Source organism: Zootoca vivipara, chromosome 3 (assembly GCF_965207765.1).
Source record: "Zootoca vivipara chromosome 3, rZooViv2.hap1.1, whole genome shotgun sequence".
Taxonomy (NCBI): domain Eukaryota; kingdom Metazoa; phylum Chordata; class Lepidosauria; order Squamata; family Lacertidae; genus Zootoca; species Zootoca vivipara.
Genome location: NC_142586.1, coordinates 52,094,278 through 52,118,037, shown reverse-complemented (window position 1 = coordinate 52,118,037; position 23,760 = coordinate 52,094,278). Strand labels below are relative to the sequence as shown.

Genomic DNA, 23,760 nt, shown 5'->3' with positions numbered 1-23,760 from the left:
AATTGGGGGTGGGAATGAGAGATTTTTATCCTTCTCATAATACTAGAACCAGGGAATATCCAATTAAGTGGATGTGAAATTCAATCTATTTCAGCATTTTAACTTTTTGTACGTTTTAAAGTGGGGGGGGGAATCAAGTTTTGTAAGAACAGAAGGCACCCCACCTATCAAGTCTTTGCTGGAGAGAAAATATGTCTGAAGATCTGCATATGACCTTCTCCACCTGCCCCCCTTATTTCTCTTCTTCCCAGGAGGGGTGAGGGGTTAAAATTAGGAGCTGGGTTTGATTTGATCACTGGCAGTTTATTAATCTTTAAATCCTACCTAAGATAAAATGAATCAGCCCTATAGATAGGTATAGATAGATCCCCAGCCAAGCTCTCCTGGGCAGCCCCATTGCCACTGCAGAGCACTCCTTCAGCTCACCAGGTCTCACCTGGTGAATGGGGATTGGGCTAGAGGGTGGTTTGGCAGGGCACATACCAAACTTTCTGTGGGATGGCCGCCCCTGGAGCCCTTTCCAGTGACTGCCACAGAGAAGCCTGTTTTTATATTTATTGGAGTATTTTAATCATAGGATCACAGAACTAGATGGTTGGAAGGGACCCCTGAGGGTCCTCTAGACCAACCCCCTCCAGTGCAGGAATCACAGCACAAGCATCTCTCCCAAAACAAGTTTGCTCTATCTTTCCTGTGAACAGCCCTTCAGATACAACAGAATCATTCACATAGTTGGATGGGAACCACCAGGATCATCTAGTCCAACCCCCTGCAATGCAGGAATATTTTGCCCAACATGGGGCTTGAAACCACAACATTAAGAGTCTCATGCTTTACTGACTGAGGTTTGTTTATGTTTCCTGTTTTATTTTCCCAAGCAGAGATAATGTGTAAGCGTGGTGTCAGCTCCCTAAAAAAAGGTCAGTTTCACCTGGGCTCCGTAGCCCCGCCCACATTCCCACTTCGTGGCCCCTCCCCTCCCGTGTCTTGGCCCCGCCCCTGAATGACCATGGCTTGCCCCCCCCTAGTTTTGATCCTGGGTACGCCCCTGTGTGCATGCACACGAAAGCTCATACCAAAATAAAAACTTAGTTGGTCTTTAAGGTGCTACTGAAGTATTTTTTTTATTTAGTCAATTAAGTAAGCGGCACAGGAAGCCCAGCGCGCCCGTTATTGCCTAGCAATGTATCGATCGGTCTGTATATTTACAGCCGGTGTCAGATTTCGACCTCAATTCCTCCCTTCCCATAAACTGTCGCCACATAATAAGTAAACAAAAAAATGCACGCAGCCGGCCGTCCACAGGAAGAACCTTTATCGACAAGTGTTAAAACTTGAGTTTTGTTGTGGGGGGACGGGACGGTGCGCGTCATGCTGCAATCTCACGCTAGAATCAAAGCCCCCACTAATTGCAGCAGGACTCCTTGTTCAAGAAACGCAACTTAGTACTACTGTACGTGTGCATGCATGAACGGACCTGGGGTTAATGAACCCTAGGCCGTGAGGTGGACCGGGCACGAGGATTTCGCCTAACCTCCTTCGTGGCGTCACGTACGCCCGAGTGGGGGAAGCCGACGACGATGCATAGCAAGCCAAGTCGTCATCTGTGTGAGTGAGAGAGTGTGAGCGCGCGCCCGCCCGCGCACGTTTGCAACTGGCGGCTCTGGTACCCCGCGCGCGCTATACGGGCAACGCCCCCCCCCCTCCGCCCGGAACGCTCTATTTCTCAACTGTGGTTTTTTTATTAAATAAAACCCACAAACCCACACGCCACGCCCTTAGCTCCTTGGAATGTCCCGCCCCTTCTCTTTCCGTAACCACCTCCTCCTCTCGCCCGCCACCACCCAGCCCCGCCTACTCTGTGATTGGTCCAGCGCGCTCCTTTGCCGAAAAGCAGGGGCCTCCCTCTGGCGGCTGCCTCAGTTCCGCGCTCCGTGCTCGAGTAAGCAGTTGTCCTCTGCTTCCGAGTGCCAGGCGCCGCCGCCTCTGAGGGGAGAAAGGGAGGGAAGGAGGAGGGGAGAGAGGGAGCGAAGTGTCATCATTCCTATGAATTGGCTGGGCGGCCACAGCGATAACAGCAGCGCCGCTCCGCCTTCCTCTCGCCGGATACCTGAGGGCAAGCGGCAGCGCCGGCGTCAAATGGGCAGCGGCGACAGCAGCTGCACCAGCCGAGGGGGCGGCGACGGCAGGAGCTGACAGAGCCGCAAACCCACCTCGGGTCCGAACTTCCCTCGTCGGGCAAAAGGCAGCCGCTTCCCGTGAGGGGAGAACTCGTGGAGGAGGAGGAGGCGGCCGAGCAAAACTTCCTGCCGTCGAAGAGGACGAGGAAAGTTGCCGCCGGCAGCCGAGGGCAGGAAGCGCGGGCTGGTCCCGCCGGCCCGCTCTGGCTGTGGCGCTTTGGTGACGACGGATTGCCCCACGGGCGCCGCCGGCCTACAGGGGGCGCTGAGTCCCGGAGCCCCGCGCGATGCCCGCCGTCAGCCTGTTGCCGCTCTTCGGCAGCCCCGCCGGCCCGGGCGCCCTGGGCGGCCCTCTGGGCGGAGGTCCGTTGGGCGGGCCCGGAGGCAGGAAAGTCCCCGGCCCCAGCGGCGCGTTCCGCCTGACCGAGAAGTTCGTGCTGCTGCTGGTCTTCAGCGCCTTCATCACTCTCTGCTTCGGGGCCATCTTCTTCCTGCCGGACTCCCCCAAGCTGCTCAGCGGCGTCTTCTTCCACTCCAGCAGCAACCTACAGCAGCAGCAGCCGCCGCCGCCCCCGGCACACGGGGAACACCAGCGCCCGCCGCAGCCGCCCGGAGCCGGGAGTAGTAGCAGCGGCTATGGGGCCGGAGGGGCTGCCGCCGCTGCTGTTGCAGAGGAAGCCGCGGAGAACTTGGCAAAGATCCGCGAGGACCACGAGCGAGCTTTGCGGGAGGCGAAAGAAACCCTCCAGAAGCTGCCCGACGAGATCCGCAGGGACATCCACCAGGACAAGGCGAAGTTTCTGCTCCAGGACAAGTTGGGCAGGAGGGAGGCGGGGGCCGCCGGGCTGCCGGACTTGCCGTTCCGCAAACCCGTCGGGGCCGTGGGAGGGGAACCGACCGACCTCCCTATCCGGAAGAAAAGGGAGAAGATCAAAGAGGTGGGTGACTCCTTCAAAGCAGCTCCCCCCCCCCAGCAAATAATAATAACTGATAATACAGAAATTAACTTCCTTCCCTGCGATCTCGAAAAGTCACCCTCGCTTTTGTGTGGCTCGGTCTTGTATTCTTCTTGGGTACTCTTGCCGCCACCTTGGCGACCCTCCCTCCCATTCTTTCCTGCAATAATTCCACTGTTGTCGTTTTTGGGCATCTGTGTGAGGAGGAGGAGGGCTTTTGACGTGAGAAGGAACTTCTAATGGGGAAAAGACACGTTTCATTCAAAATAGTTTAAGCGCTTCTTGTTTTCTTAGAGCTCACAGGATGATTATTTAAATAGGCTACGTCAGCTCTCCGATCTCATATGAAGCTCAGCTTTTTCTTGTGTTGGCTTGAATCTTATGTCTTGTCTTGAGATGTGTGTGTGTGTTTGCTTGTAGCTGTGTATTTTGTGCCAGAGTACATTTTTGCTTAAGTGCTACTTGAGATTTCAGCGTTCAAAAGAAAAATCTAGTAGGCATGCTGGACAACATAAGAAATCCTGATGATATTATGTAATTTTCTACACTAAATACATCTGTGTTATGTAACTTCCTAAACTAAATTTGTCTAACTTTTCAAGTTGGATCACTAAGAGGGCTTAAAAGTTAACTCCAGTATTTTGCTTAGTAGCAGAAGTAACTGTCATAAAGCATTTTAATGACTGATGGACATCCTTAACTGTCAATATATTAGTGATTGCCTGGTTAAATGTGCAATTTTGTCTTCACCCATCTGCCGATTTTACAATGTTCAGTTTTCTCACTCCTCATCTGCATTGTCCGTGTTACTGGAAGTTTTCCACATGTGCAAAATTTTCCTACTGTTTGGGAAAAGTTGGGAGGAATTGTAGTACTACTGTAACTGAGGCCATATGTTGGAGAAATTATAGGATTATATTGATACCACTTCTTAAACATGCTTTATGGATAATACACTTCATTGTTCACTTGGATTTTGTTAAACTTTTAAAACATAGTAACAGTTGAAAAGTGGTCCTGCTTGTGAGGCACTTCTTTTAATCATGAAACACACAGAGGTGCAGCTATCCTATGCATACCCTGTGGGCAAAATGGCATACATTTTCTTGCACCCTAATTCTTCATGGGACTAACTTGCCCATGAGAATTGTTTAATATGTGAAGTGGCCCACGTGTTATTGCCCAAACTTTTGATTAGTGCACAGACACTTTGTTGAACAGCTAAGTTATTAAGTGTATGTCCATGTGTGCTTTTAAGTAACTGCCCTATTCCTGGTGAAAGTCTTCAGTACTACTACTGCTACTACTACCTATAATAAAAAGCTGGTATCGGAGAAGACTTGGGTGAAAATCATGGGTACGCATACCTAACATCAATACAGTAACTGATTGCTAATGAGTGGCTATGTACAGTGCTTTTGACTTGGTGCAATATGAGACTTTTGAAATAGACATCTCTGAAAATGTTCCGATGACTGTACGAATAGTGATTGCTACAGACCAACAGTAATTGTGTGTATGCCTGCTAAGAATTACTTTTTTTACAATATTGAATTGCTTGAATTCCCAGTCTAAATCCCAGGTTGAATCGCTCAGTAAATCATCTAATTAAATTTAAGATCAAAGCTGCTACTGTTATCAGTGACTATTTGGCTGACACATCAGGCTTGTAATTACAGGAGTCTGATTTTGTGGGTCTGTGATTTTACCTGTGCTGCATGTTTCTATGATAAGGGCAGAGTGGTAGTTCAAGTTCCTATATGAAATGCTTGGTGAAATAAGCTTAAGTTCATTTCAGAAGTAAAGTTTTGTACACCTTTTTGACTAAATCTTATGAACAGATGGCAGTTAAGCAAAACAAGCCATCACCATCTTAGGAATGTGTTAACAAATGTTTTGATGCTCTGGCCTGCATCTTAAGAAGCTACTGTTATATTTCTTTATAATTATCAAGCATTTTCACAGCAACTACTAGGATCATGTATTCAATTAGATACTGTGTGGGCATGTGGTATGGTCATTGTCATATTTGCAGTAAGTGAAAAACAGTAGGGAGAAAGGCAGCAGTGGTACAAAATCACATTGTTGACCATGATCGTGACAGAACCATGTCTGTCCTATTAAAGTGACAGTAGATTCCCAGGTATATGCTACCTAGGAAAGCAGTTAATTTGCCTGCTAGCTTTCTTAGGTAATTCAGCTTACAATGTTCTATGCACCTTTTCATGTCAATCACCACAGAATTTCAATGAGGCTTCCTAGTAAATGTAAAACAAGGATTCTGTCATGCATAGGGTAGGCTGTGGTACATAGTCGGCTGCTGCCACAGGAGAACTTCTTTATTGGTCAGTCCTAAGTCTGAAAGTAAGGGATGTGGATGGCGCTGTGGTCTAAACCACAGAGCCTAGGGCTTGCCGATCAGAAGGTCAGGGGTTCGAATCCCCGTGACGGGGTGAGCTCCCGTTGCTCGGTCCCTGCTCCTGCCAACCTAGCAGTTCGAAAGCATGTCAAAGTGCAAGTGCAGTAGATAAATAGGTGCCTCTCTGGCAGGAAGGTAAACGGCATTTCCATGCGCTGCTCTGGTTCGCCAGAAGCAGCTTAGTCATGCTGGCCACATGACCCGGAAGCTGTACGCTGGCTCCCTTGGCCAGTAAAGCGAGATGAGCGCCACAACCCCAGAGTCGTCCGCGACTGGACCTAACAGTGGGGTCCCTTTACCTTTAAGTCTGAAAGTAAGGGCTATGTATGGAAAGGGATCATGTTTTGGATTCAGAAGGCTTCAAGTTCAGTAATACTGAGTTCAATGGAACATTTCCAAGTATATGTGCCTAGGCTGAATTTTTGTGTGTATCTTCCTTGCAGCAATCATAAGTAGCATTGTCTGCTAATCTAGTAAACTGCAGTTCCCCTTGTTAGAATTTATTTCGTTGGTTATTATCAACTGTTCATATTTACGTGCATCACACTCCTCTTGTCTAGAAACAGGAAACTCTATTTTTGTATAACCCCTTCCTGTTGCCTCAAAGCTAACATCACATTTGCAGAGGAGGCTTTCAGATTCATTTTTTCTTTTCTTTTTAGAACCTGGCTGTTAATGTATTAAAGCTTTTCTCTTGTGCCTACTAGAATATTAAGAAGCTTTGTTGGATTTATATCTGTCCAATAATTACATAAGTTTCTGGGATTTGTATAGTGTGCTGCAGGCAAAAACCTGGTTGGGCATGATGCCTGATTCATGCAGGTTGCGTTGGACATCTGCAACTTTTCACCTTGCTTTTGAATATTGCAAACTGGTTTTATGATTCAATGGTATGAACTTTGTGTACATGTAGCTGCATCTGCTAGTGCTGCTATATATTGGCTTTGTTGGTGATGACTGCTACTTTCCCAAATACATGGTGTAGGCACTTGAAACTATATCTCTACTCAAGCCAAAATGAAAGTATCATGACAGCCTTACTTTGTCTGTGTTTGCTTGGCAATCCTCATGGATTTCAATGGGTCTTCCTAGTAAGTGTGTTAGAATGTAGCCAAAGTGCAGTGTTGTAAATTGCACCATTGAAATAATAGATAAGTGGTGTTGGCAGCAAAACTTACTAGAGAAGTATTCTTTGGTTACATATATGGCAAACACACTGATAAATGCTGATGGAAAGTCTTAGTGAAGTTGGTAGGCTGGCTTCCACAAGTAATGCGTGTTAATGCCATATGCATGTGGTGCATGCAGCTGCTTCATAACAGCAAAGCAAATCTTTCTAAACTTGCTTTTTAAGGATTACAGTTTTGGCAACTCACAATTTGATTTTAATAGGCTGTTCATTATGGAATTACAAATGGAAGTAAATTGTAGCTTATTCTAGAGGAAATAAAAGTAAATGGAATTTGAGCAACAATAACTTTGTAATGAGAGCTGATGTGTTGTGATCAGAACAAAATGGATTCAGTGTGGTTTGAGTAGGTTTGGTATCGTAACTTGTAAGATAAATTATATTTTGGTTAGGCTGTTCCAACAACAATGACTCATTGCATATCATCAGGAATGATTATCTAAACACTTCACATTGCTTTTAATCTCATTAGCATTGAGGAATATCACTGCTCTTATAGATCAAGACTAAAATCCTATTACAGTTCATTGGAAGCAAGTTCCATTGTACTTGTAGGGACTTACCTTTGAGTAGGTAAGCATAGGAATGAACTGTACTTGTTTTCTGAATTTTATGGTTTCTCAAGATTGTTTGTTTACCCCTCCAAACAATAAGTTGGATGGTCCAAAATTGCAACACAGTTTAGGACAGAGGTCTAGTGTCTTTAAGAGTTGAATAAAAGTGTCTAAAACTATTTATGTAAGGCATAAGAACTGCATCTTACATTGAATCTAGCAGCCTTAGGGCCCTTAATTAAAGAAAGCAAAACTTTGCATTGGAGGCAATTGACAGTGCTTTAGTATTTCACTGATTAAAATTCACATGGAGACACATGATTAAACTTTCCTGACACTGCTTTTTTAGCTCTACCTTTGATAATTGCTGAATAATTATTAAAATATAGCTTTGCTAGTTCTGTTGTATAAAAAGAAGAGTAGGGCTGGCTTATGTGGTTCTCGTTCTCCACCCATCTGTAGCTCTGAGAAATGCACTCCATGTGTAGCCTTTCAAGAATAAAAGTTTCACTATGAACATCACCGTTAGTTTAACATTATAATTAATACATTTATCTTGGTAAAACATGTTCCATCTTTGAAACTTAGATCTATTTGCACCTGGTAAAGTAATTCTGAATAGTTTGCAAATTGTGCTGGACCAAATATAGTTTCAGTGAGAGTACTATTGTCACAGGATGTACTTTTTCCCCCTCACAACTATCATTGGAACTTAGCAGAAATCTCCCAAGTCAAATCATGACATAACTATGCTGACAGAGCTTTAGTTTTTCACTTAAAATAAATCCATGGTTACTATACTATAATAATATTTGGTTTTTAAAATGTGGTGTTCCTTAGTCATAATTGTTTTTAATAAACTTTGTGAAGGACACTAGTCACTATCTTCCACAAGGCATGTTTTTTGCTGCTTGTGGGGAAACTACCCACCTTTCTTTTCTTCTACCTGGGACAGTGCAAAATCTGATGATCCCAAGTCGCTGACTACTCAGTTTACTCACGTCTCCCTCCACAAAAATATTCTTCACATGTGGATATGAGCATGGAATTGCTATTGATCTTTGTGCCTTAACAAAATAATATACAAAAATTCTAAACATAAGCTGCATGTGGCAAGATTTCAAAAGGAAGTGCATAGAGGATATTTCATGTCTTTAATATTTTTTTATTTAGTATTGTACAGGATTCTCTTTTGTTATTCCATCAGGGTTCTATAGAAACACAATCCCTTACAATGTCATCTTCTCCATCTTAAAGTATCAACAAGTATACTGTACATGGTCACAACATCCAAATTTGTAGTGATGTTGCTGATAATGTACCAGGTATTTTGTAAACTTCATTCGTATACATAATAAACAACCACCAAATAGCATAAAAGGAGTCAGTTCCCCCCCCTTTCATCTCTATTACATTATTGGCTGCTTTCTCAGCTATAAACAACCTCCATACGTTTCCTTTTATATCATAAGTCTATTCCCAAACCCTGTAGATTCTGCCACATTTGACCAATAAATAGTCTTGCTGCAACAGGCAAAAATACTAGATCTCTTGTCAACTGATTTATTGACTACTTTAGAAATACCACTATTTGTAGTACATTTTATGAACTTTATCATAAGTTATTTTGAGTTTATTTTATAAGTAACATTGGTGGTACAACTTTTTAAATAATATCTGTGACAGAAGATCATGGATAAGAGAAGATTTGAACATGTTTGTATTTATATTCCTTTTAAAAACTAGGCAGTTGAGAGAGACTGGTAAGTCTGACAATTTTTTCATCTTCTGTTCCCTGAAATGCATGAAAGGATGCAGTATATGAACATGGGCTAACCTTCATGCCACAAGTATACTATGTATAAATGTGGGATCTCACATTTAACATATTCACTGTTCTCCACAATGGGAAAGGGGCAGGGAGGAAGTGCATGTGTCCTCCCATTTTAATTCTGGGAGTAATCAGGTTCTTGCATGGGATGTGTGTGGGTTTTAAGTGGACAATATTCTCATACGGTAGTTGTGTTCAGTAGTTTGGCCAGAATTGTAGCTCTATGAGAGGTAAATATACGTAGTTCCCAGGATGTTTTCCATCTTAATAAAGTACAGTACTGCATTCACATTTGAGCTAGTTTTGATAACTTGCTGACTTTTGAGTATGGGGAGGCATTCTTAAATGGTGTGATTGCATCAGCCTACCTGGGCTGCAAAGACATCCCAAAAAGACTTGGAAAAGGCAGGAATTTGAAATTGTATCTTTAGGAACATTTGGGAGTGGACTTCAAGTTCCCCTTTCATTTTTTTAAAAAATGTTTGCTTGCAAATTTGTTGTTGTTGTTTAGTCGTGTCCGACTCTTCGTGACCCCATGGACCATAGCACGCCAGGCACTCCTGTCTTGCACTGCCTCCCGCAGTTTGGTCAAACTCATGCAAATAGGTCAGTCCTAATTATAATTCAGACTATGATTGTGATTTTTTTTCTAGCTAGGATTCAACTTATTGCTGGGATATTCAAGAAAGTATTGCAAAAAGACCTGAGTGTGTTTATATTTATGGTCTTAGTATAGGGGTTCACACCACTGCAGTAGCACAGCTGAAAGAGTTTGTGATTTTACCAAATGGACTTGCAGAGCTGGAAAAAGGTGTGTGTGTGTGTGTGTACATGCAGAAAAAGAAGCATTAAGGGTTGTGAGTATGGGTTGTGCAGTAAAGATATGGAAAGTGTTGGGGCCATGCAGTGCTGTTCTGAAATAAATGCACTTTCTTCAAGTAGGTAGAAGTTGCAGGAGCAGCTTTATTATGTGGTGATAGCAAGACACAGAAATAAAATGCCGAAACAGAATAGCCACTGCTGGACAACAGTGTACAGTATTTGATAGAGGAGGAGCATTGTCAATCTGTCTGTCTGTCCATCCAAGTTTCCGTAATGCATGGCAGGTCAGGCAATTTGATTGTGAATGAGTGTGGTCTTATTATGAACTGATCTGACATTCAATAATAGCACCATCAGACCAGAAGACTCGGTGGATAAGCTACTAGTAACTTCAGTGGGAGGGCTGAAATGGGAGACGAGGTATGCATTCTAGACCTCTGCCCCAGATGGTCAGCTCCTCCCTAGGGGTGGCCAACTCCCAACTGACTGAGATCTACTCACAGAGTTAAAAACTGGCAGTGATCTACCCCCTTCAGGTCAAAGTTGTTGAGCCTTTTTTTTAGGAACATAAGCCCTGTTTTTTGGCTTCAGGTGAAACAGTTGTTGAGCTCTTTTTTTAGGGAGGAGGGGGGTGCAGAGAGAAAATGTTGGGCTTTTTTTAGATGAGCCAAAATTGTTGAGCTTCTATGGGGGGAGGCAGTGATCTACCATTGGTCTACCACACATGTCCAGTGATCTACTGGTAGATCACGATCTACCTGTTGGACGTGCCTGCTCACCAACACTGACATCAGGATAGCATCTTCTTAACTCGCTGCTACCTGCTCGCCTAGACAAATCTTAGCACCATCATCATATAGTTGATAGGGCCACAGATAGTAGACTAAGTGAGGCCCAGTAGTGGACAAATCCCACACTGTCAGTGAGAACACAACTACAGCACTTGTCCCCCTGTTTCTCACTCAAGGGAAACAACACCAAACCAAACTTCCCCTCTCCCAGGGTCTCACGCTTGGAAATGGTCACAGGCCTGTCACCCACAGTACCTGGCCTACAATTCTGTATCCTGATGCGCCCATACTCCTATAACTCCTGCAAGTAGAAATCCCCTTTGGTGTTAATCCTGCTCCCTGCAGCAAGATTTGACTTTGTGATAAGATGTGCTCTGGGTCACATCCCAGCTCAGTCAGCAACCAAACAACACTGCACTCTGCTGTCAGCCAAAAAAACCTCTTGCAAGCAGGAATCACACCAAGAAAGAAACTCTCAGACTGATGCAGGTGAAACACTACTGTCTTGCCTCCCAGGATTGCAGATCAGACTATAAATGCAATATAGAAGTGTATATGTATGTGTGTATACAAGAAGAAAGTGTGTGTGGGTGCGTGTGGGTGTGTATATACACGTGAACTTTCCTCAGTACAGTTGAGCAACCATGTTTGTATTTGTGCTTATCTTGAAAATGGAGAATAGACTTAGGTCAAAGTTTAATTGGCTTGCGGATCACATCACAATCTGTAACACACACACACACACACCAGAATGGTTTCTCTTCTTACAATCTAGTACAGTCATACCTCTAGATACGAATGCTGCGGGTTGCGTACAACACGGGTTATGAACACGCCGAACCTGGAAGTAACGGAACGGGTTCGTTGGTTCGCGCGTGGTAGACCAACGAACTTCCGGGTTCGTTGGTTCGCGCGTGTGCAGAAGCATCGAATGACGTCATGTGCATGCACAGAAGCGTCAAATTGTGACGTGCGCAGAAGTGCTGACATGGGTTGCATACTGCTCTGGATGCGAACGGGGCTCCGGAACGGATCCTGTTCGCATCCAGAGGTACCACTGTACTTGACTATTAGCACATGTGGAAAGCCGGTTTCAGTCTGCTTCATGTTTGACAGGTATAAATTTGGCACTTGGCTATGAACAGCTGGTACACTAATAAGGACCAATAATTCTGTTAACATTGGGGTGCTCACCTCACATGTGGTCCCGGTCCAGTTTTGGGTTTTGTTTCAAAGGCTTATGATGGAGGGTTGGCATTGGAATGTGTATTGTAGATAAGCAGCACTTTATTAAAGTATTTCAGGTGTTTTACTGAAATACAATTCTGAGAAGATGAAATCTCAACCAAGATGAGGTGCAAACGTTTTAAAATTACTGATTTTAAATATATTTATAAATATGTAACTTGTTTTTAATATATTTATTGGCATTTTTAATGAATACTTTAGATTGCCTACTATTAAACCACTTAGAGGTCTTTTATTGTGGTAAGAGGGGTTTGTTTGTTTGTTTGTTTGTATTCACACACACACACACACCATACAATAGCAACAGAACAAGCAATAATGAAAAAGTTTTCACCAGGTTTTGTTGTTTGCTAAAATGGTTTGTCTGTCAAAATGAGGAGCAGCAGATAACTTTGGAGAGTAATTAAGACGAAAAAAGCAAAGGCTGCCAAATGACAGTGTATTCACATTGCCACCTTAGATTCGGTTACCAGATTTTTTTTCCCATGAATCCGGGGACACTTTTTTTAAAAAGCTGAGTAGCAACAGGGAGTCACTAGTGGGGATGGTGAGGCAAAAGACCCTGGGCCCAAGCACACACACATATTGTATAAAGGTGCAAAGCCCTTCTTTCACACCCTGTGAAACATAAATGTGCAGTTTTTTTAAAAAAAGCTGGGCCACGGCGCGCCGCACGCCCATGACTCCCGAGCCTTCCCAGATTATCTGCCCCTCCCCCCTTTGTTTTGACAGATTGGGGGAGGCCTGGGAGTCGCGGGCAGGCAGCCGTTGCCCAGGAGGGGCGCAAGGGGCATGATTTCTCTGCCAGGTAAGGTGCAAAGCCCTTCTTTTTCACCCTGTGAAACATAAATGCGCAGGTGTTTTTTTTTAAGGATAACGGCCAGCCGGCCACAACTCCTGAGCCTCCCCTGATCAGTCAAAAAACAAAGGGGGAAGGGGGCAGGAGATTGGGGAAGGCTCGGGAGTCATGGGCACCATTGCCCAGGTTTTTTTTAATAAAAAAAACTCTGCACATTTATGCTTCACAAGGTGCGAAAGAAGGGCTTTGCACCTTGCACCCCTCCTGGGCAATGGTGTGCCACCTCCCATGACTCCCAAGCCTTCCCCGAGCAGTCAAAACAAAGGGGGCAGGAGATCTGTACTGCCGGACCTCCCCAGTTCCCCTTCGGCAATGGCACAAGACACATCATATGGGGACCTTCAGTGAGGAAAAATGGCAGGAGCAGGGAGCAGCTCCTGAAGCCAGCCAGGCTGGCCCAGGACTGCGGAGGCTGCTGCTACCACGTTTTCAGAGGACAGATTTGAAAAATTGGGGACATTCCAGGGACGGAATATGTCTGGGGACAGATTTTCAAATCCGGGAACCGGGGACATCTGGTAACCCTACCTTAGAGTGCAGTAAAGTTGTCCTCCCCACCTTGTCCACTTTACAGCTTCCACTCCTCCCAGTTGTTCACATCAGCACAGCTTTATTAGTGTCAGGTTTGTTTTTGTTTGTGTATATACCAAGCAGTGTTGAGGGCACACGGATGCCTTTACTCTATGCAAAGGTATTTACATTTTGGCTAGAGACCATGTACAAGCAACTTAAAGACTCCAGCTGGTGTGTGAAGCTGGTTTGACAAGTTACAACAAAACATAGAAAACATAAACAAACAAACAAACAAACAACTAGACATGCAACTAGACATATGGAAAAGCTTTCAGACAGTAAAAGCTGTTAGTGGAATTGTCTCCCTCGGGAGGTTGTGGATTCTCCTTTCTTAGGTGTTTTTAGCTGAGATTCCTGCATTGTAGGGGATTGGACTAGGTGACCCTTGGGGTCCTTTCCAACTCTACAATTCTATCATCCTATGATTGTCATAGGTATGAGCTTTCGTGTGCATGCACACTTCTTCAGATACTGGAAGGAATTGTTTTATTTTTTGTTTCGACTACGTCAGACCAACATGGTTACCTACCTGTAACTATCATTCTATGAGTCTAACAACTCATCAGGCTGTAGTATTTTATAGCAAAGTACAGAATTGATCTGCATTTTGGATAATGTCAGATGAACAGAGATGAAAAACACAGCACTGGAAATGCATTGAGTGCACAATAAATGGGAGTGTGAGCACAGTCTGAGTGAACACACAGTTGTTCCTGCCTTCCCCATTATCAGATTTGTCAGACCAGACATATTAGAAGCATATGTTCCACTATTTTTATAAGATGGCAATCATAGTGTTAAAATTAGCCATACCAAGGAACATCCACATTTAAAACTATCAAGGGGCAGGGGAAAGTGGGAAATCTATTTCTAATTCTACTGCCTTTCCTCCTTTTACAACCTTTCCTTCACATGATTGGTCTAAGCACCACTGATCACATCAAACAAAAATGTCAAGAATAATGCTTCCTCCCCCAAGATCTGCCTGCTCTCTCCCTCAAGATATGGATGGGCTGTGATACAAGTATACACACCAACCAAAATGTAGTACCGTAGCATTATAAATTATATTCTTGACATTTTTGTTTGATGTGATCAGTGGCACTTAGACCAATCATGTGAAGGAAATGTCATTTTCTGTGAAGTTGTCTTCTTGAATCTTTTAAGAAAAGATGCCTAAACTTTTAGGAAGTCAGTTTGAATGGAAGTTACAGTGGTACCTTGGTTTACGAACTTAATCTGTTCCGGAAGTCCGTTCTTAAACCAAAGCGTTCTTTCCCATAGCAGCTGGGGACTCAATTTGCAAATGGAACACACTTAACAGGAAGCGGAACATGTTCTGCTTCCAAGGCAAAGTTCACAAACCAAAACACTTCCAGGTTTGCAGCGTTCTTAAACCAAGCTGTTCTTAAACCAAGGTACCACTGTATTTACTCAGCTATTGCTTAGTGGCAATAATGGCATGGGGATGGAACAAAGACTGTGCTGCTGTAGGAGTCCTGTGAAATATTAGAACACCAGTCTTCCATCTAGTAAATATGAGAAAGCATCTAGTTCTTGGGTACTCCTACAGTATTACAGGATTTGATCATTTAGCATATTCCATAAAACTCCACTGCTTGCTAGAATGTATTCTGCTGCCGTCATTGATTTAGTTTTCTTTTCTTTTTTCTTTTCTTTTCTTTTCTTTCCTTTTCTTTCAAGTTGTTTCAGTCTGCTAGCTTGTAACCAAACTGTAGTCTCTACCTGACATATGATTTATCTTTCATAACTTTGCAAGCATATGTTGTGGGGGAATAAAATATCTTTTCTGTAGTTCCCAGCTTCAGAAGCCTGTTGTCTTAGAGGGAAATTCTTAATTGGATTAATAGTCTTTTAGCTAAACTTCTTAATGAGAATTAATGGGTACGCATTACAAATTCCTAATTAACAATAGAGAATGGAATTGAATAAAAGACTCCCTACTATAACTAAAACACCACAACAGCAACTTAATGTTAATAATGCTTTATGTTAAAGTGGTATGTCTACAATACAATATGGATTTAATTAACCGCTGAATTCAACACATTGATTCTCAGTGTACAGTATATTTTCTGCTAGCATTTACTGCGATGGTTTCTTGCTAAATCAACATTATAATCCTGCTTTCATTTCCCACCAGATGATGAAACATGCCTGGGATAATTATAAACATTACGCATGGGGATTAAATGAACTGAAACCCATATCGAAACAAGGACACTCAAGCAATTTATTTGGTAAGTAATATGTGCTTTTGTACTTAGTGACATCATCTGATTTACTGCTCTGAATTTAGAGATTACATTAGAAGCATGTGGGCTCTTAGCACATGTCACAACAGCTGGTTATCTGTAAATGGTTGATTATTGGAAAAAACCAAAGCAGCATTGTCTTATTAGTTTGTTCTCCACTTACAAGGAAGATCATACAAGGTATCCTACAGTGTTGCACTCCTTATATGGGAATTTTTATCCCACCAGCATGACTCCATAGAGCCCTTGAGTGGCTTCAAGTATCAGAAATAATAATTTAAAATGGTAACGTTACCATATGTTGATACCATATCTTGATCAAATTGATCAAGATTTTAAGCACTCTTCAAAATAGGTATGCTAACTACATGTTGTTGTTGTTGTTGTTTAGTCGTTTAGTCGTGTCCGACTCTTCGTGACCCCATGGACCATAGCACGCCAGGCACTCCTGTCTTGCACTGCCTCCCGTAGTTTGGTCAAACTCATGTTCGTAGCTTCGAGAACACTGTCCAACCATCTTGTCCTCTGTCGTCCCCTTCTCCTAGTGCCCTCAATCTTTCCCAACATCAGGGTCTTTTCCAAGGATTCTTCTCTTCTCATGAGGTGGCCAAAGTATTGGAGCCTCAGCTTCACGATCTGTCCTTCCAGGGAGCACTCAGGGCTGATTTCCTTAAGAATTGATAGGTTTGATCTTCTAGCAGTCCATGGGACTCTCAAGAGTCTCCTCCAGCACCATAATTCAAAAGCATCAATTCTTCGGCGATCAGCCTTCTTTATGGTCCAGCTCTCACTTCCATACATCACTACTGGGAAAACCATAGCTTTAACTATACGGACCTTTGTCGGCAAGGTGATGTCTCTGCTTTTTAAGATGCTGTCTAGGTTTGTCATTGCTTTTCTCCCAAGAAGCATGCGTCTTTTAATTTCGTGACTGCTGTCACCATCTGCAGTGATCAAGGAGCCCAAGAAAGTAAAATCTCTCACTGCCTCCATTTCTTCCCCTTCTATTTGCCAGGAGGTGATGGGACCAGTGGCCATGATCTTGGTTTTTTTGATGTTGAGCTTCAGACCATATTTTGCGCTCTCCTCTTTCACCCTCATTAAAAGGTTCTTTAATTCCTCCTCACTTTCTGCCATCAAGGTTGTGTCATCTGCATATCTGAGGTTGTTGATATTTCTTCCGGCAATCTTAATTCCTGCTTGGGATTCATCTAGTCCAGCCTTTCGCATGATGAATTCTGCATATAAGTTAAATAAGCAGGGAGACAATATACAACCTTGTCGTACTCCTTTCCCAATTTTGAACCAATCAGTTGTTCCATATCCAGTTCTAACTGTAGCTTCTTGTCCCACATAGAGATTTCTCAGGAGACAGATGAGGTGATCAGGCACTCCCATTTCTTTAAGAACTTGCCATAGTTTGCTGTGGTCGACACAGTCAAAGGCTTTTGCATAGTCAATGAAGCAGAAGTAGACGTTTTTCTGGAACTCTCTAGCTTTCTCCATAATCCAGCGCATGTTTGCTATAACATGGAGAAGATCAGTCTACATCCCAATTCCAAAGAAGGGCAGTGCCAAAGAATGCTCCAACTACCGCACAATTGCGCTCATTTCACACGCTAGCAAGGTTATGCTTAAAATTATACAAGGCAGGCTTAGGCAGTATGTGGACCGAGAACTCCCAGAAGTGCAAGCTGGATTTCGAAAGGGCAGAGGAACCAGAGACCAAATAGCAAACATGCTAACTACATAAGAATGGCAATTAGAATCATTCAGTTTTACGTATTTTCTTCTTGTATTATCAGCTTTGAACATCTATATCCTTTATTAATAGATGATAGTTTACAGTAGGAATTTCTGGAATATTTGAGGGAGCCTTAGTTTACGAACTTCCATAACAGCAACAAAAATAGCCTTCTTGTCCTGTAGATCTTTTCTCCTTTAGCTGCTTCTATTTTGTGTTTAAAATGGTGGAATCCAAGCTTTTGTTTCATTTAATGTGCTTCAGCCAGCCAGAACTCTAAAGTGATAAATTCAGTTGTCTTTTGGGTTGCATGTTCATGGTAATCTCCATCTCATGTTTGGAAACTTCTCTTTAGCTGCTCAGTAGTGAAGTAAAAGAGAGTCAGACTAAGGGCAGGGACACCAGGTTCAAATTCCCACTAGAACAGGGGTGTCAAACTCAAATTCATTGGGGGCCGCATCAGCAGTTTGGTCACCCTCAAAGGGCCGGTTGTATCTGTAGGACTATGTGTTGAAGTCGGAGCTGTGGCATCAAAGCAGGGGGGAGGAGACAGTAAAACAGAAGGGGGAAAGATCGGACCTACAACTCGTAGCTGTCAGCCAGCATACTAAACCTCCGGAGAGGGAGAGACGCAGGGAGAGAGAGGAGGAGAGGGAGTCTGAAACGCGCACACTTTGACCAAACTCTTAAAACCACGGCCCAAGTCTGAGATTTGCACATATACCCCTCCCTCCCCCCCGTGCTAACGCTTCAAAGCACCTTTTTAAAGGGCTCTTGCAGTCCTTCCTGTCCTCCTTCTGAGAAGCCCCCCCCCCTGCTCCTTTTGGAGTACTAGCCGAAAAGCTGCTGTGGCGCAACCAATTTGACATGACGCTTTTGTTTTCCCCTCTCCCGTTTGCTAGACTGGTTGTGGTGCGAGGGTGGAGGTGGGGGGAGAGAGAGAAAGAGAGCGAGAGAGGAGAGCAAAGACCTGACATCATGGAGGATGCTTCACTGCGAATCCTAATAATATCCTGCTCCGCGAGCAGGACTCCTTGCTCAGGAGAAGGCTGGCAAGCGGGGAGGCTGCAGCATCGGGGGCGAGGGAACGTTGCTAGATTGACCCCGCCCCACTTTTTTGGTGCGGGGGGAGAGTACTGGTGGCGGCGGGAAGAAACTTGCAGCCCCTCCCTGGCTTAGACTGAGGAACACAACTTTAGGAACACAACCGAAAGAGCCGTTGCCACCCCACTCCACCCAAAGGGGGGGGCGTGCGTGCACACACATTTTTTTCCTCAAAAAAAAAATCCGAATCTTTCTAAAAACACACACACGAGAGGCAGCTGCACACTCCATCCATCCAGAAAGAGGGAGCCAGCCCCACACCCAGGGGGAGGGAGAACGCGAGAAACAGCGCGAGCCTCTGAGAGAACGCGAGATTTCGCACAGCTGTAGCTCCTGCCTCAGCTTTGGCGGCGGTGGCGAGCTCTGCCGAGGGGAATCCCCACAAGCTCAGCAGGGCGTGAGGCTGGGAGCGTGGCGCCTGACCGCCTGCCCAGCTCACGACTTCCCCTCCGCCTGGACCCTGGGCGGCTCTGGCCCTTTTGCACTCTGTTGAGCTCCTCTTCTGATTTCTGGAGGAGCGGCCGCGGGCGCCTCGGATTGCCATTGGCTGCCCAGCGCCTGACATCGGGGTTGTGGGGAGGCGGCGCGGGCGTGGGCCGCCGGAGGATCGCTCCCAAACATGCTGAACTGAAAGCCCCGGAGCAAGTGGCGGGCGCCCCTCTCGCCCTCTTGCCCACGGTTGCGCGCTCCGCTGGGGTCCTGGCCATAGTGGATGCGCCGGCCCTGCTTCTAGAGGGCGGGCCACATGACAAGGTCTCGCGGGCCGGATTTGGCCCCCGGGCCTTGTGTTTCATACCCGTGCACTAGAATATAAAGTTTACTAAGTGGCCTTGTGTGCTTGGAGCCTAGCTAATATCACAGGGTTGTGATATGAAATGGAAGGGGGGCAGGGCTACCTTGAGCTCCTTGGAGGAAAGGCAAAATATGAAAGTCATAGCTGCCATCAAAAACAACTGCCCTGTATCTCCTTCCTTATAATGTTGAGGGGAACAGTACAGTACATGCAATCATCCTCCAGATTTCCCAGTTCATGCTCTTTTTACTATTATCACAGAATTATTTACTGCCTTCTAAAGCACTGTATCAAGGCAATGTGTTCCACTTCATTCATGATAAGAGAGGGGGAAATCTGTTCACATAGGAATGAGATGGAGAAAATGAAATATGGGGTTGTTCTTAGTAGAAGAAGAGTTTGAATTTGATACCCCTCTTTATCACTACCCGAAGGAGTCTCAAAGCAGCTAACATTCTCCTTTACCTTCCTCCCCCACAACAAACACTCTGTGAGGTGTTTGGGGCTGAGAGACTTCAGAGAAGTGTGACTAGCCCAAGGGCACCCAGCAGCTGCATGTGGAGGAGCGGAGACACGAACTGGTTCCCCATATTACAAGTCTACTGCTCTTAATCACTACACCACACTGGCTCTTGTTCTTGGTGACAACCTTTTGCTTGCTGCAATGCTGCATGAAGTTTTCTACTCTGGGAGAAAATCTAGATGAAAGGCTTGTTGTATAGACTATGTCTTAGCTGCCATAGTGTACACCCATGTGCATTATGGCAAATGTTATGAGAAGCTGAATATTTGCTATGCCACAGAACTTAGAATATTCTATTTACTAACACTTTTTTCTTCTACCAAAAGGCCATTAAATTTCTATTCCCACTTTTGGAAGAATTGTTAAATATAGTGGAGAGCAATCTTGGTAGCTGGCTCTTTTGATTAACAGTTCAAGTTTGTTGCTGCTTCTTTTAAAACTGTGGTCTAAAATGCCAAGGTTGGAAAGGAAATATCAGCTTTTCTATGGGGCTTTACATATATTGACCTTGGCACATGTTAATAATTATTCACTTCTGGCAACATAGATTGCAAACTAAACAAATACTGTCAAGGAAAGGTCTAATAGCACAGAGAGCAGGTGTAACACCACATTCTTGCTGACTCAATGGTTTAGCCTGGTGTAATTGAAAAGGCCCTGTTACGTTGTGAGCACAACAACGCTCATAGTGGCTGTGCTATCTGTAGGGTATGGTAGTGGGTGTATGCTTCACCATCACCTTTCGGAGCATCTGTTAAATCCTTGATCCAGTGGTAATTGGGATAAATCATCAATACCCCCATTTGGGGGAAGGTGCTTGAGAGAGGGTAGTGACAGTTCAAGTACATGCACTCTTGTATGACGCAGATTATCTTGACCATTACTAGTCTTGGTTGTGATCTGGTTTTTGGGTCTGAGTTGTCCTCTGTCATCTTGATAGATGACATTGCTTGCGAGAGGGACAGTGGGAGTGCAGTTATGTTTCTTGTTCTTGATATTTCAACAACATTTTATGCCATCAACCACGACATCTTTCTGGCTCTCTTCTGTTGGTTGGGAGTTGAAGGCACTGATCTTCAGTGGTTTCACTTCTACCTGCAAGTCCAGAAAGCAGCAATGGAAACTGCTTATATTGTCTACACTGACTGGCAGCAACCCTGCAGCATTTCAAACAGGAGATGTACTTAGCTGTACCTGGAAATACCAGGGATTAAACCTAGGGCCTTCTGCATGCAACGTAGATGCTCTGCCACTGAGCTCTAGGGACTTCCAGATATGTTTGCCCTCCTAGTAGGCTGTGGAGTGCCGCAGGGTGCTATTTTGTCCCCAATGCTATTTATTATCTTTATGAAGCTATTGGGGGTGGCCATTACAAGATTTGGAGAACAAGGTTTTCAGTAAACTGATGGTTCTATCTCTCTGTAACACCCAAGTCAGGAGTCAACATGCAAGTCCTGAGCTGGTTTTCTGGATGCAATGGTGGACTGGGTGAGGGCCAGTAAGATGAGCATGAATATTGGCAAGATGGAGGCACTATGGATAGGTAGTTCTCAGGTCCAGAAAATTTGTCTGGATGTGGTTTTATTCCATCTGAAGCACCGAGCTTGTCAGAATGTAGTCATTCATCTTCATTACTAGAGGCTCAACTGACTTCAGTAGCTAGCTTTGGCTACTATGCCCACTATGTCTGTTCGTGGGCAAAGATAATCTAGCCACAGTGGTCCATGTATTAGTAATCTAAAAATTTGATTTCTGCAAGGATACTATATGCAAAATACTGTGTGTGGTCACAGGGTGGAGAAATTCCCCACCTGAAAGAATGGTGTATTAAATCATAGGAAATGATAGTTTTGAGTAAAATTACTTGGTATATCTGGGTTCAACAAGTTACAGAATGAACAGGTTCAAATATGAGTGGGCACAGTGTATAGAACAGGCATCCCCAAACTTCAGCCCTCCAGATGTTTTGGACTACAATTCCCATCTTCCCTGACCACTGGTCCTGTTAGCTAGGGATCATGGGAGTTGTAGGCCAAAACATCTGGAGGGCCACAGTTTGGGGATGCCTGGTATAGAACAATGAAATGGCAAGCAGATGAGAATTATTCAGTGTTTTGTCAGAGTTATGAAATACGACTATGATATTTTTACTTCTAAAATTACTTTTGCTGGTCTTTCTCTTTTTATAACCTTAATTTTTATTACAGTTTAGATCTACATGTTGTATGACATATGTATAAATTGATTTACTTGTGTGTGTACGCACATGTGAAGATCACTGCAATACACTCTGTGAGACTGTCTGCTCTTGAAAAACAAAGTTTTAAACTTAGCCTTAGTTCACATTGCATACATCTTCTTCATACAGAGAAAAAAACTACTGTCGTACCTTGGTTTTTGAACAGTTTAGTTCACAAACGATTTGAAACTCGAACATTGCAAACCCGGAAGTAAGTGTTCTGGTTTGCGAACTTTGCCTAGGAAACTGAATGTCCGGCAGACTTCCGGAACGCATTCTGTTCAAAAACCAAGGTATGACTGTATAGGTCAATCTTGTACCACTTGTATGAACAAACATCATTTTTTTTACAAGTTTAGTTTGGGTTATAGTAAATAGCAAATGTATAGCAGACCCTGTATGAATGAGGTACTGGATATAAAACAATAGCAGAAAAGGTAAAGGGACCCCTGACCATTAGGTCCAGTCGCGGACAACTCTGGGGTTGCGGCGCTCTTCTTGCTTTATTGGCTGAGGAAGCCGGCGTACAGCTTCCGGGTCATGTGGCCAGCATGACTAAGCCGCTTCTGGTGAACCAGAGCAGTGCACGGAAACGCCGTTTACTTTTCCGCCGGAGCGGTACCTATTTATCTACTTGCACTTGCCGTGCTTTCGAACTGCTAAGTTGGCAGGAGCTGGGACTGAGCAATGGGAGCTCACCCCGTCACGGGGATTTGAACCACCAACTTTCTGATCGGCAAGCCCTAGGCTCAGTGGTTTAGACCACAGTGCCACCCACATCCCAATAGCAGAAAAAAGGCAGCAATAAAGAAGTTCTCTCTGAAATATAAGCAGATTTGAGAATTTAGGTTCTTTTTATATTGGAGGCTCAAGCTGCAGGCCATTGAATACAGTGGTACCTCAGGTTACAGATGCTTTGGGTTACACAGTTTCAGGTTGCGTACCGCGGGAAACCTGGAAGTACCGGAAAGGGTTACTTCCAGGTTTCACCACTTGTGCATGCGCAGAAGCACTAAATTGTGTCACGTGCGTGCGCACGTGCGTGCGCACATGCGGCGCTGCAGGATACGAACGCTGTGGGTTGCAGACGTGCCTCCGTCACGGATTACGTCCGCAACGCGAGGTTCCACTGTACAGCCTATCTCTTAGTACTTTACTGAAGGCCAGGAAATGAAACGCATTTATTCTGACAATAAGTTGCTAGTCTGTTGCAAATAACAGGTCAGGCAAACATCCTTGTTAAGAACTGCTATCCTACCCTACCCTCCCATTGATGTCTACCTGCTTCATTTCTTGGGCTGTACTTTGTATTGCTGGTGTTGTCCCTTCTCTTTATTTCATTTCAGCTAAGCCCCTTTGTGTGTAGTTCACATGCAGCCAGGCAAGTACAAGTTCATGTCTTCCAGAATTCAGGGAAGTGTTTACAGGAAGTTGTAGTGGCAGCTACCATAATCAGGAATGAGGCAGGATGACTACTTCCAACATACTTATTTCAAAGGCTGAGCTCGTATTCTCTGTGTGTGAGAGAGAGAGAGAGAGAAGAATGACATGGCGTACTTAACATAGCTGCCAAGTTCTCCCTTTTTTTAAGGGAAATTCCCTTATGCTGAATAGGCTTCCTCGCGAGAAAAGGGAAAACTTGGCAGCTATGGTACTTAA

General features: G+C 44.3%; 1 protein-coding gene across 1 annotated transcript in view; it reads left to right on the top strand.

Annotated features, from left to right (window-relative positions):
* The first annotated feature begins 1,112 nt into the window (after positions 1 to 1,112).
* MAN1A1 (mannosidase alpha class 1A member 1) overlaps positions 1,113 to 23,760 on the top strand; it is a 61,541-nt gene continuing 38,893 nt past the window's right edge. The window contains exons 1-2 of the mRNA XM_035109187.3: positions 1,113 to 3,118; positions 15,587 to 15,683. Of these exons, the coding sequence (XP_034965078.2) occupies positions 2,468 to 3,118; positions 15,587 to 15,683 (748 nt within the window). The 5' untranslated portion in view covers positions 1,113 to 2,467. The remainder of the gene's footprint in view (positions 3,119 to 15,586; positions 15,684 to 23,760) is intronic.